A 13,660-nucleotide genomic window follows, 5' to 3' on the forward strand; every position below is an offset into this window, starting at 1 on the left:
CACCGACGGTTTGTTAATTTCCAAACTTAAGCAAACAAGTGGAGTGACGGCACTTATCTTCTAACGGGAAAAAAGCTTACTTCACCGACTTTATTCTTTACGAGATAAAAGAAACTCTCTAGTAATATAGGATTTTCAGTCACATGAAACTGACAGCCAAGCTAACAGACAACGATTATTAATAATAATGATAATAACATCCAACAAGGAGGAACATCATCCACTCGTCCTAAACTTTTTTAAAAAAAAAATTAAAAAGAAACACACACATATGACAATTGCTAGCTAACATGACGATTTCTTTTTAATGTATAAAATAACATCATCGAATAGGAATTGCAAAAAGAAGACAATAGAGGCTTGAGAGAATAAAATATCTCACTGGGATAGCATAGATTACTTCAGGCTAAAGGCAATACCTCAAACTCTGGCTCATCATTAGCAAGCAATATAGTCGAAACAGATTAGTCAACCACACAATGGAGGTTTCTCCAAGCTGTGAGGCACGCCTGTAAAACTCTATAGGAAAAGATCATGATTAGGAATCAAGTAATATAAGAGCAATATAAATTCAGAAGCTCCAAAAGGCATACACTGGTAGTGGTATGTCTCTTTATGAGGTTTCATAATACTTTTTTGACATATTGTGAGTGTCACCGCAGATCCAATATTAAGTGATTGCTAGTCCTGCAATTCTCCACTACCTTTTTTTTTCAACACATCTCATTGCCTGAATTGAAACTCAGACAGGCACAAGAATTTTGACTCCTCTATCTCCTCAAAGTTGGTGTTTAAAGCCCACTTCTACTAAGAATTTATTTTGTTGAGTCGAATGAATGATATTGCACAATTTACATTGGTAAATAAAAATATCAGATATTTATCCATTTTCCATTTTGGAGGTCTCATGATGACCAACAGAAAAGAGTTTCATACAATTAAAATACAAAGTGATCAATATGTACACTGTATCAGAGTAACAGAACATGAAGATAAAGACAATCAGAGTTTCTAAACAGCACATAAAAGGACAATTTCATGCTACATTTATTATTAATGTAGCAACAGCATGGAGAACACTGCCGCTTGACCTGGCAACCCTACCAGAAAAATCTCTTGTAACAGATTCAGCCAGAAAGATGTCAGTCAGCCGTCCAGCTCTGCTCAACAATCTCACGCACCTTCCTGTTGTACTCACGCTTGTTCTCACTAAACATGCGAGCTGCTTCTGAATTAGCTGGCGAGTTTGGGTTTGGATCACAGAGCAAAGACTGCATTTCAAGAAAGTCAAACATTAGGGGATGCTAAAGATAATGCGTTCTCAGTTCAGTTTCATTTATGAATTGACTCGACTCCACTCTCACACCAGACAAGACCAGAATTCAATTACTTGATTAAAAAAATGATATGATTCAGATGCTGTAGAAAACTCTACCGACCAAAAAATTGAACTGGACTTCTATGGAAACACAATACAAAGATGGCGGTGACAGAAGATGTTTTAAACTCCCAAGTTAGCGCCTAGATGAAACATAATGTGAAACAGACAGAACAATATCACAGTAAAAGTAAGAACTGCTTGAACCAAATAAATTTAACAAAACAGAAAAAAACTTGCCTCTCCAGCAAGTAGAGACATATTCAATGTTTAAGAACCAAGGACCTGAACTGTTTGCTTTAGAGCAAGTTCTTTGTTTAGTTACTTTATTCATTTGTTAAATTAATTAATTTACCACTCGTAAAAAATGATATCAAACACAGTATGTGCATCTACGAAAATATTTTATCATCTCACTGAATCAAATAATGAAGTCTCCATTCCCAACTTATCCAAAATTACAGATTTCCTGTTCTCATCAGTGTACACTATCCATGTTCAAACAGAGAAATGCAAAGGGGAGCATAACTCAATGAGTGTCCACTAACAGCAACAGGAGTACAGGACAATGAGCTACTTGACCACACAGATATCATGTCTTACTAGTGGTAAACTATTAGTGCATTATATGAAATACAGAAGGACACAAAGCTACAAAGACAAGGCAATAAAAAGGAAAGGGGCTTATAATAAAATAAAACATACACCAAGAAATAAACTTTACATGTTACATTTCTTTAAAATTCTGCACAGCACGAGGCACAATGATGCATTTAATAACAATATCAACATACCTGGATTGAAGTGAGTATAGCAGCAACATCGTATATAGGACTCCATTGATTTTGCAATATGTCTAAGCAAATACTTCCATCGGCATAAACTGACCAATAGATAGATAAACAGTGATATGAGAAATCAGCAAAACTAAAAACTACTCAATTTATACTTTGCATGACAAGGGCCACAAAGTAGAATTCAAGCCCTTTTTATGTGTAAAGTTAAATCGAGGCTAATATAGAATGCAAGAAGTATCCATTTTGAATGAGTGGGAGATCTTGAATTAACTTCTGAACAAAGGCACAAATGAAAAATAAACAGAGCATAAATCTAATTGATACGCACACATTACATCAATTCTCTCAATAAGCCAATAATTAAACATAAAATAATACAATGCTCCGATTGCGTAGGTGCTGAGCTCCAATTGCTTGGACTGCCAGGTGTAAATAAAAGACAAGAAAAATAGGTGCGGCAAAACTAGGATATTTGAGGGAAAAGAGTATTGTGGGTGTGGCACAAGTACATCTGCTAAAATTTCAGCTAAAAGTTCCCATGTACTTCTACTGTTCTTTATCCGAATTTATTTCATTTTGTTGCAAGGCATTTTGCTCCCTATATTGATATCTCCACTATTTTATTTTATTTTTGATAAGTTTCTCCACTAAATTGATGCTTTGAAAAATGTATAAGCTTAGAAGTTACTGCTTATCAAAAAACGTATGTGCTTAGATGTATTTAAAAAGAGAGAGAATATGTAGTCATAGGGTGAGAGTACAAGAAGTGCAATGGGCCATTGCTTCTTATATTTCGCATACTTTGGACTGCATTATGCATGTAAAATGGCAAGATCAAATCTTGAGACCAATTTATTCAGTGCAAAAAAAAAAAAAACTAAAAATCAATAAAGTACCTGGCCTAATCTAGTATAAGATGGAAGAAATACTAAGCTGTACGTCTTAACACATACACAACTTTACATTCACATGAATCACAGCATATTCAATAACACACAACCCAAGCAGCTACCAGAATATGGCTAATTCTCTCTTATTCAACAACTCCCAAGAAACAAATACTCAAACAAATAACTTCAAGAAACAGGATTCTGTATGCAATGATAATTACAAACATTCTTGTAACATTTCCATCACCAAAATATCATAATCATTGAAGAAAGTGTCACACCAAAATACTCATTAGAACTGAAACGATGAAATTACCAATTACAGATATATGGGATTACCAATCAGGGTAAATTCAAGGATAAGGATTTGGGACGACCTCTGTAAAGGTTGAGTGGATGTAAGAGTTGATATGTCTTTAAAGGGAAAGGGGAATAAACTACTAAACTCATTATCTGATATAACCACATAACATATGTCCACTGTTCGGTATTGTTGGAGAATGCTCTGTGAAGACAATGATAGGAGTTCAATAGAAACTGGTGGGAATAGGCGTCGATATGTTTAAGAGATAAACGAAGGGGAAAGGCACTTTGTTTACGTTCTTTATTATTATATAGGCATGAGAATTAGGTCTCAGATAGACTGGTTCTGTGGTGTAACTCTGAGCAAAATAGTTCCACAAGAGTTGGCATGGTGACAGACTACATGGCACAGAATTTAGACTAGCAATAAAGGACTAGGAATAATAGAAGATTGAGGAGTTTCTTCACAGATATACAAATGGCCTATTGGTGGTGAAGGGCAGGATAGGATGATACAGAGGGAGAGAGTGCACTACAATGAATTGACAGGTGATGCAGAATGTGTGGCCTATGTGGGATATTAAAAAAATTAGGAAGCTGGCTTCCTTCTCAGTTCACGCGGTGTGAGACGCAATACTAACACTATAACTAATTTAAGAAGGTCCCCGAGTTGATATAACTCCTTGTCGATACTATTAGTCTTGGCACCACAAGATAAACTGAATAAGCAACCTAAGCTTAAAGTTGTAAGTTCTACTTGTTCTATGGACTAGAACTATGTGAAGAGTGGGAGAGAAAGATAATGCAACGTTACTTAGGCTACTTACTATTCGGATGGAACATCCTGGATACAAATCGAACCGTTGGAGGCTTGTTGGGGTAATCCTCTGAAAATTGAAGTGTCAGCTTAAACGTACCTGCATACAAATCAGAAATTCACTAGTCAATATTGGGGTGGATGGGCATGCTATAAATCTGAGGGTTCTTGCCCATACAAACAAGACATGCCTGTATCCTCCATTTTAGTGAAAGAGGAAAATCATGGATGAAAAAGAGAGAGCAAATCTTAATTATGGTGGGAAAATGGTCATGCAACACAAACACAGATTCCTAGAAACCTTCTTCACTGGAAAGGCACAAAGTATATGCATTACTCAGGTGGCAGTGATTGTATCAACACAAGATATTCATCCACATAGACAAGTGTCTCAAAGTGCAATTTATGCATTTAAAAGGAACACAGAAATCACAAAGTAAAGTACAAGGAGGTGTGTAACTATGCATTCAGGTTTTACATGATGGACTTAAGAGTCAAAAATATGCTTCAATTCGTATCTTAGATTGTAAAAAGATTGTAAAAAGATTGTAAATGAAGAAGAATTTCCTCACCTCCATCCCAAGGTGTGTCGTCAGGACTGCATTCCAAGAAAAAGAAACAAGAAACGGAAGTGCATAAGTCAAAAAGAAAGAAGTACAAGAGCAATCGTAGCCGAATTCAATGATTTAATCCATAGGCATGCATACCCGAATATAACAGCATTCCAAAGCATTATATTGTTGTCATAAGGAGCACCACTGATGCCAGCAGGCGGATCCTGCTGTAACCGCTTAAAATCCCTCATCAATCTTTTCCTCGCCGGCGTCGACATCCTCACCGCCTAAATCCACGAATTACAATTCAAGAACAATAAATCAAGAAAACCCTAGATCCCTAAAGTTTAGACACAAGAATCTAAAGTTTTCATTTAGAGAATCAGATGCTGTGAAATCGAACCAATAAATCAAGAAAACCCTAGATCCCCAAAGAAATCGAAAATAATTTCATAAATTAGTACTCCAAAGACATAACCATTGATTGAACATTCATATGTGAAGGATGAAGACGAATTACCTGAGTGTTAAAAGCGGTAAGAACTTCAATGAATGTAATTGGTTCAGAGTTGAGGTTCTTGTTTGCCTGCTTATGATAAATGTAGACTTTGAGAGTTTGCGTGATATGTAAGCTGCTCAGACACATCAGGTGTCCCAATCTAACACCCAATATATATATCATATCATCATATATTATTAAAAGTGAAAAACATCAAAGTACAATGTTGAATTATCATTTTAGCTCTATATTAAATAAAAATGTTATAACATATTTAATTAACAAAATATTAAATGGTAATCATATCACATATTATATTGTACTTAAAATATATATTTTTACATAAAGTATTAAAAGTGAAAAACATCAAAGTACAATGTTGAATTATCATTTTAGCTCTATATTAAATAAAAATGTTATAAAATATTTAATTAACAAAATATTAAATAGTAATCATATCACATATTATATTGTACTTAAAATATATATTTTTACATAAAGTAGATACATTAAAAAGACAATTATTCATTAATAATCTTCTAAAGAAAGTGTTATCTCTTTACATTCTCCACTATGATCCTTCTCTTTTCATTTCACATATGTATATCATCTTGTTCGTTACATTTTGTTTTATGAGTTTGATAGAGAGATTGTCCTTTCCGATGCTCCATTCATGTGTATGTTCTTTTAAGTTATTTTTTATTTTGTTTCTTACTTCTTACTTATCATATAATTTATGTTGTTTGATTGATGTTTAAGATTTTGATCAATTTTGTGTCAATAGCTTATGAGATGATTTTTTTGTTGCAGGGAAAATCAATTGATGAGATGCTTCTGTGTCAATCGCATAGAACTGTACTTTGAGTTGTTCCAATACAAATGGGGTAAGTGACATTTTCTTCTAACGTAATTTTTTTGTTAGCACAATATTCTTTGTTTGGTTTTTCTTTTCTTTTGTCAATAGTAGGTCAAATTTATTGAATTTTCATATGCAAATTCATGTGATTTATTTGTGTTTAAAGCTAATTAAGTATTGAATTTTGATATTAACCGTCATAACCCAATAAAACTAAAAAATGTATTTATGAGCTATGGCATGTTGAGTGATTTGATATTCATTGCCTATTTGGCATCACTTTCTTTGTCTGAATTTAATTTTTCTTAATGGAGCTTTCATCCAAAAAAAAAGAAGGGAGGATAACAACCCATGTTAAGAAAGAAAGGAATGAATACAATATCATATTTTGGTTATTTTTTTCACGAAATTATATTAACTTTCTTTGCTTTAGTTTAGTTGATTGTTTTAGTTATTTGAGCCACAATTTATCCCTCCCTTTCTCATTCAGAATTTATATTACTTATCACTTACATGTCGTAATATTATTTTTTATCATATCTTTTGACAACATAAAACAATACATGTCTTTTGTTTCTCAAGTACAATTTTAACAATACAGTCGACAAAATATAACTGAAATGCTAAATTCCTTTTCTAACTACAAAAACTATTATAATTGCGTTGAGTCACATCAAATGAAGTTCGTTTAGAAATGTAATATTGATTTTGGAGGTAGGACAACGGTTAATTGATGATATGAGCATATTAAGCCTGTAATCTATGGATTTAATTAACTTAATAATTTTTTGATCAAAACATAATCATCATATCATCATATCATATCATATATTATTAAAAGTGGGAAGCATCAAAGTACAATGTTGGATTACCATTTTACCCCTATATTAAATAAAAATGTTATAAAATATTTAATTAACAAAATATTAAATAGTAATCATATCGCATATTATATTGTACTTAAAATATATATTTTTACATAAAATAGATACATTAAAAAGACAACTATTCATTAATAATCTTCTAAGGAAACTATTGTCTCTTTACATTCTCCACTATGATCCTTGTCTTTTCATTTCACATATGTATATCTTCTTGTTCGTTACATTTTGTTTTATGAGTTTGATAGAGAGCATAGAAACATTGTCCTTTAAATATTGGATGTCATTGATTTTTGAATATATTTATCATATTGATGTAATTTTGAAAAATACTTATGCTCATTGGTAAGGGATATACGCGCAATGCGCGTGTTGCGCGTGACCAAATACTAGTATATATATACACCCTACTCCTTCGCCCTTCGGTTTCATTTTACTTTCCACACCTACGAATATTTATTTTTAAACCATATATTTTTTTTAAAACACAATGTTCAATTAAATATGAACGTATAATTAAGGTCGAAGGAGTAACATATTATTTTTTGGTAGATAATTTAGTAGGAATTGAACATGAATAAGTTGATATTCTAAAAAGAATGGTATATGAAAGTTGCGTGCCTTTTTTTCATACTCAATTTTTTTATCACTTATCTAAATCGAAGGTTATCTTAGCATAAGAGATTTTCTTTTCAACTGATTGAATCGAACTACAAGCAATTTGATTCTCATGTTTAGGGATATGTAGGCGAGTTTGATGTTGAAAACTCGACTGTAGTCCAACTTCTCCTCATTCTATTCCCATGCTTTTCGATCTCCATAATTCAATGTCGAGATAACTTTTGAATTCTTTCAAAAATCATGCGTCAAATCAAGCATCGTGTTGAAAATGACCTGAATTCTCATATAACCTGAGATATGTAGAGAACCTGATACTGGGATCTGGCCATAACCTCTCAAAGTCTGTACCAAAATCTCTTTCTAAAAGATGAAGATGTGGTCGAACAAAATTGAATTTGTCAATTTTCTTTGACCAGGATCTCTTTCATCGACCCTACCCAAAGAAAGAGACAACCGTTGACACTCAATTTTGATCCTTCACAATATAAATAAGTCATTGAGCTTGTTTAATTTCAAACGAATTGAAATAACTAATTTTATAAAATTCAAAATATTTTTTCAATTATTTTTTAATGTAATTTTGACATTTTAAAAATAAAATATATGTTTTTATATAATTATGTATATAAATATATAATTAGTAATGAATTATCAAAAACGTAACAGTCTCAAAAAGATTTTGTTTTTACTTAATTATTTGACGTTTATATTCTTTTGAGTTGATTAATTTATAATAATTATGTTAACTATTTATTATTTACATCAACAAACCAATACCGAGGCCAGACCCAATTCTCCTAACAATACAATACGCGTACACCAACGACCCTTCTACTTCGTCGTCTCCTTCACAGAACCAAACGACCCGAACCCAGCAACGCGAAGAACCCAGAACCCGACAAACCTTCGCCAAATCACGTATCCTTCCGTACGCAGACCGTTGGTGTCTCAATCTCAGTGCCGCGTCGTCTCCGCCTCAAGAACCAGACGGCTCTCATTTGAAATTCGTTGGTAAATTGTACGATTTAAACTCATTGGAGCCTTCTCCATTTCAAAATTTGATTTAATTTGACTCTGCCTCGTTGTTTGGGACCCGAAATCCTCCCCACAATTAAAATTTTCTCTTTTTTCAACTGGATACTAGCAATTAGCAAAGCCTTTTCTCCCAAATAGTCTCAGGATGCGTACCAAAGCAGGTGCTTCAATGGCAAAATCACTCGATGCACAGAAGTACCTGAAGAGAGTCGGATTAGGGAAAGAAGATTATCACTTCTGGAAGCAAGTGGGAAAGGCTTTGCTCTGTACTTACACGCTGTTTGGTGTGGCGTGGGTGTGGAATGAAACTTCGCCGCTTGGTTGGTGGACCTTAAAGCCACGGCCAAAAGAAGAAAAAGAATTAGCACATCTTTACGAACGCCGGAAATTTCCATATCCAGGTGACGACAAGGCCATGGAAGAATTCGTTGCCAAAGGTGGGATGATTGGGACTACCATTGGTCCCAAGGGAATCATTGAATCTGATAAAGATTCATACAATTATCAGAAAGCATTGCAGGATAAGAAAGTTGACCAAGAAGCCTTCAAGCTATGGATGAGGATGAGGAATGAGGTCATTTCTGAGCTTCAAGAGAAAGGGTTTGATGTAGAGTGAGTGAATATAGTTAATTACTGTTAATCGGATTTACTTCTCTCATGCTTATACCTTAATTGCGCATTTTGTGCCTTGCAAATCCTACTTTAATTTTGCAGAATTGGATTTCATCTGTTGTTAAAAGTTTTGAGTATTATTTACTTCTGTCGTAGTATCTACATTACTAGTTTACTACGTATCCTTTTGGTTTGCCTCTTTAACATCAATTAATATGATGCAACACTTGTGAATTCATCAATTTTGTCGTTCAAATGTGTGCTGACTGATGACTATCTTAAAGTTTCTTGACCTGGATCACCTCCTAGTTGTTCTCTTTGATAATATAGGAACTCTTTTATGGGGGGATATCTCAGCAAACTTCCTGTTTGTTTCATTTAGGTCAGTTGGAACTATCTGTTGGTTTTCATATTTGAAAGTATGTACTAACCTATGGCTTTGTAGGTTCACATACATTGCAGAAATTTTTCTGTGTGCGCGTCTTCCCATATATATATATACACACCTTTTGTGGGCTGAGAATTTGATATTACTGATGTTTACCATGCTCAAATGCCACTTATCTAATCTTGTTTAGTTAAAAAAGTTAATTCCAGTTTTCTTCATGTCTATGCCTATCTCAATAAACAGAAAATAGTACACGTCCTAGTTGAGGTGTTCAAACTCGGTAGGATAGAAATGACTTGAGCCTAAAATTAAATTGGAACCTAATTAACAATCATGTGCACAAGTTTAATTTGAAGGCACAAAAACTTAATGACGTAAGATATCAAAAACAGATCTATCCCAATTCATTGGTGAGGCACAAAATACTCAAATCTTATATGATATCAGTAGCAAATATATTTCAATTTCTTTGTTCACCAACCTTATTATATTATTCACTCCAATTAACGAGGTCTGAACATGCATGAGAGTACCATGAGAGTGTTAAGAAGTCCCACATGGACAATTGATATCATTGACATCCTTGTATGAGCTTGATAATCCTTACCCTATAAGCTAATTTAATTTTTGGGATTGAATTCAATCTATAATCCATTTCTTTACAATGTCAACCATAAGTATCGTAACGCCCCTCAATCCACTTGAATTACAAGCCCACTTCTTATTGTCATATTCAGATTCCAGGGCAAATGTTCCTAAAGTATATGTAGGACAACCTGAGCTTCTAGTCAAATAGCAAATTGTACCATAAAAAGAGGTACTTAGACAAATGCTAAAACATGACGCTAAGTCAGAAATATGTAACTGTTGGAAAAAAAAAAAAAAAACACTACTGCATCAAATTTTCGCCATGACCTTCGTTTGTTTCCTCCGGTCTGAATATGTACACTAGCAAACCGCAAGAAGGGAAAAATTAGGGAGGAAAACAAGGGAAAGAAAGATAAGAAAAGGAAAAAAAAAAAAGTTTTTTTCTTTTTTGGTTCTGCTTCACTGCCAACTTTCGTCATCATCCACAGAAATTCTCTTGGTGGGGATAATTCAATTCACTTAACCATTTTTGGTCCCTTGTACAATGCTCCAACTACAGTTAAGTCATCAGGTTTTTCCCTCTCTTTCAGCCATGCATAGTCACCCTTCTGTTCCTCGGGAACTGAAATCGACAAAAAAGAGTTTGCATAAACTTGCTAGTCCGTATATATAATGCCCTTCAGGTACACAATCAAAATCAATTTACCATATTTATTAAAACACCCTGTCAATAAAAAAGATAACAAAGATTCTTGTTGTCTGATCATGTGATCCCAGAAATAGATTGAAAATCAAGTTGCCAATTTTATAAACACTCTCTTAACTGTTCTGGGAACTGTCTCCCCACCAGCCAACAATTTGGAAAATCAAATCTCAATGTTGTTAGATTCGACCTTTTTCACCAAGGACTTTGACAATTTACACTAGCACTTTGTTAAAAGCGAGGACGAAAAAAAGTACAAGATGTATACCGGAGATATTGGAAAACGGGAAGTCATAGTAGTATTGACAGTGGCGACCTTCAGGATCACAATATGGTGGGCCAAGCACATCTAGCACGGCGCAAGCTGTTTTTGCTGTGAAACAATGCATATTACCACCATCAGCTGGATATAAGATGGAGGTCTTGCAAGGAGCTCTAAACGCTGAATTCATCTTCACTTTTGCTAGACGAATTCCAGTAGTAGAATCCCCAAGTCCATCTGATAAGGAAATAATCACCAATAAGTTAGGCCCCCTTTGATCCTATATTTTTAAAATACATCAGTTATACAAATGGTATGCAAGAAAATAGAAAGCAATTGGATTTGGTTCAGCAGGGATATTTTCAAATACAACATCTTATGTGACAGGTTTAAGACCACAAGATATAAAAAGATTATAGATACCCTCAACAAAGCAATCTCCAACTAAAAAAACTTACTATCTAAAGGCTTAGCAAGTGGAGTTGGTTCAGCCCAGTCATACGACTTTATGTGCATTTCTCCAAAAAGAAGCTTACTAAAAACCGTCATTCCAGGGTGATCATGAAGTGGAATGACAGCTGATGGGGGCAAGCAGAAGATACCAATCTGTCAAAGAAGCAAAAACACATTTATAAGCCTCAAAAAGAAGACACTGAAGAGAAGAACATACACAGCCTGATTCATTATAGTGAAACAATGCACTTTGGCCACTTACTGAGAATTTATCACACTCATGGAGGTGCAGGTACGTTATTGTAGGTGGTCTGTCATATCTTATTGACTTAAAATATGGTATGTTCGGTCTCAAGCCAACGTCTGCTCCAGCCATGGTATCTGCTGATCATACGAGTTATTAAGTAATTACATTGTGTCTAAATCAAAACAAAAGGGAAATTTGCATTCACATCAAAACAAACTAGAAACTCATAAATTATCACGTCACCCCTACCTCTCCTCCTCATAAAACCTTGAACAATCACAAGCAAGATAAACTATTGAACTACAGGGAAAAAAGAAGAAAAAAAAGCGTAGCAGTTATTTTCCAATAAAACATTCTGAAAATAGTAGTACTCACCAAATTTAGAAAGAAATAACAGTTGTATTTATCCAAACATTTACAGTCCTCATAAAACCCTCAAATAGCAAAGCAAGGCAACCAGATTCTGTCGTGCTAAAATTGGCTATCATCAATCAAAATTGTCCAACAACATAACATTGATGGTTGAACGTATAACCAAATGTAGAAAGACATTCAACCCTTCTTCAAACATAAGGTCCTATATGTCCGCTACGAAACTAATGAATGAAAATCACATGTAACAGCTCAATTATTTTAATTTTTGGCACCCATTACGCATTCCTCTGTTGGGGAATTAATTAAGTAACTCAATTGGTTGACTTTGAGTGAGGGTTCTATATCCCCACCCCTTTTGTAATTTAGAGAAGACCAAAATTGGGTTAAACCGATTCAAAAAATGGTTATACTAATAACAACGCCCGATCATGTACCTTGCGAATCAAATATGGTGCTTTGGTCCACATACGCACTTTAGAATAAAATAAAAAAGGAAACTGAAATTTATGACGCAGCAGCAATTCAATATTAAACCTAGGCTAAAATAAATTACTCCTACTAAGGAAAAGAAATGTATACCCAAAACTTCCTTGAGACGTTCAATCTTTTCTGCAGATGGTACAACACCAGGACCACAATTAGCAAAGGTTTCTTTGCAAGTTTCATAAAGTCTTTGAACCGGGGAAATCATCCTCTGTCTTCTCCGGTTCTTCTTCGAATCGCTATACTCTCTACCTCTTCGTTCACACACATTTTTGTCGATCCTCATCCTCAAATTGAATCAATTTTTTTCTCTTTAACTGGAAATAATTCAAGAAAACTATGATCTGGGTATCGAGTGTGCTTAGGTATTTACTATGTGCATTTTTTATGGGTAAATTGTTTGATGATGTTGGAGTTGAGGGGGTTAGTTAAATTGTATGTTGTTGAGTATAAATGAAGAAACACAGCGGAAAAAACTAAAACCAGGGGCTATTCCCTGGATTTCCTATGGGCTCTGCCACTAGACTGTTTTTTTAATTTATTCTTTCCCAAACCCCCTTTTCTTACTTTTCAGATTGTCTTCCACCCCCTAATCTTTTTCTTAATTTGACCTTTTACCCATTTCTTTTCCTTTTTACCGCTAAAGAACGTGTTTTTAATCAATTGAGAATCTTTTATTAAAAAGTCCACCGTACATGGTATCAATTAAATTAATTAGATAAATAAAATTTAAACATCAAGTGATTTTTCCCACTTCGATAGAAATAAACAAGTCAAATAATTACCAACGAGATAAAAATATGAATCTTTATCTATCATTTTTATTTTTATTTTTGGTATGATGCGTATTAATTAATTTAAAATAAGTATACCCTACCCTACAAAAATACAAAGAATCATGCTTGACATGGTTGGAAA

General features: G+C 34.0%; 3 protein-coding genes across 3 annotated transcripts; 1 reads left to right on the plus strand and 2 right to left on the minus strand.

Moving 5' to 3' along the window:
* Positions 1–896: 896 nt before the first annotated feature.
* On the minus strand, positions 897–5,119 carry LOC125810747 (ubiquitin-conjugating enzyme E2 2-like). Its single transcript, XM_049490229.1, has 5 exons — positions 4,893–5,119; positions 4,758–4,783; positions 4,196–4,285; positions 2,173–2,261; positions 897–1,271 (listed from the first exon to the last, which is right to left on the minus strand). The coding sequence occupies exons 1-5, from the start codon at positions 5,015–5,017 to the stop codon at positions 1,143–1,145; spliced, it is 459 nt and encodes a 152-aa protein (XP_049346186.1). The 5' UTR covers positions 5,018–5,119; the 3' UTR covers positions 897–1,142.
* Positions 5,120–8,710: 3,591 nt separating this feature from the next.
* Positions 8,711–9,345, plus strand: LOC125810930 (uncharacterized). The gene has a single exon (XM_049490433.1). The coding sequence runs from the start codon at positions 8,777–8,779 to the stop codon at positions 9,245–9,247; it is 471 nt and encodes a 156-aa protein (XP_049346390.1). The 5' UTR covers positions 8,711–8,776; the 3' UTR covers positions 9,248–9,345.
* A 1,157-nt stretch (positions 9,346–10,502) lies between these two features.
* Positions 10,503–13,252, minus strand: LOC125810932 (plant cysteine oxidase 1-like). The gene is made up of 5 exons (XM_049490435.1): positions 12,839–13,252; positions 11,900–12,018; positions 11,643–11,790; positions 11,191–11,421; positions 10,503–10,841 (listed from the first exon to the last, which is right to left on the minus strand). The coding sequence occupies exons 1-5, from the start codon at positions 13,026–13,028 to the stop codon at positions 10,735–10,737; spliced, it is 795 nt and encodes a 264-aa protein (XP_049346392.1). The 5' UTR covers positions 13,029–13,252; the 3' UTR covers positions 10,503–10,734.
* Between the last annotated feature and the right edge of the window lie 408 nt (positions 13,253–13,660).

Source organism: Solanum verrucosum, unplaced genomic scaffold (assembly GCF_900185275.1).
Source record: "Solanum verrucosum unplaced genomic scaffold, falcon-dt-bn FXZP01000032.1, whole genome shotgun sequence".
NCBI lineage: Eukaryota > Viridiplantae > Streptophyta > Magnoliopsida > Solanales > Solanaceae > Solanum > Solanum verrucosum.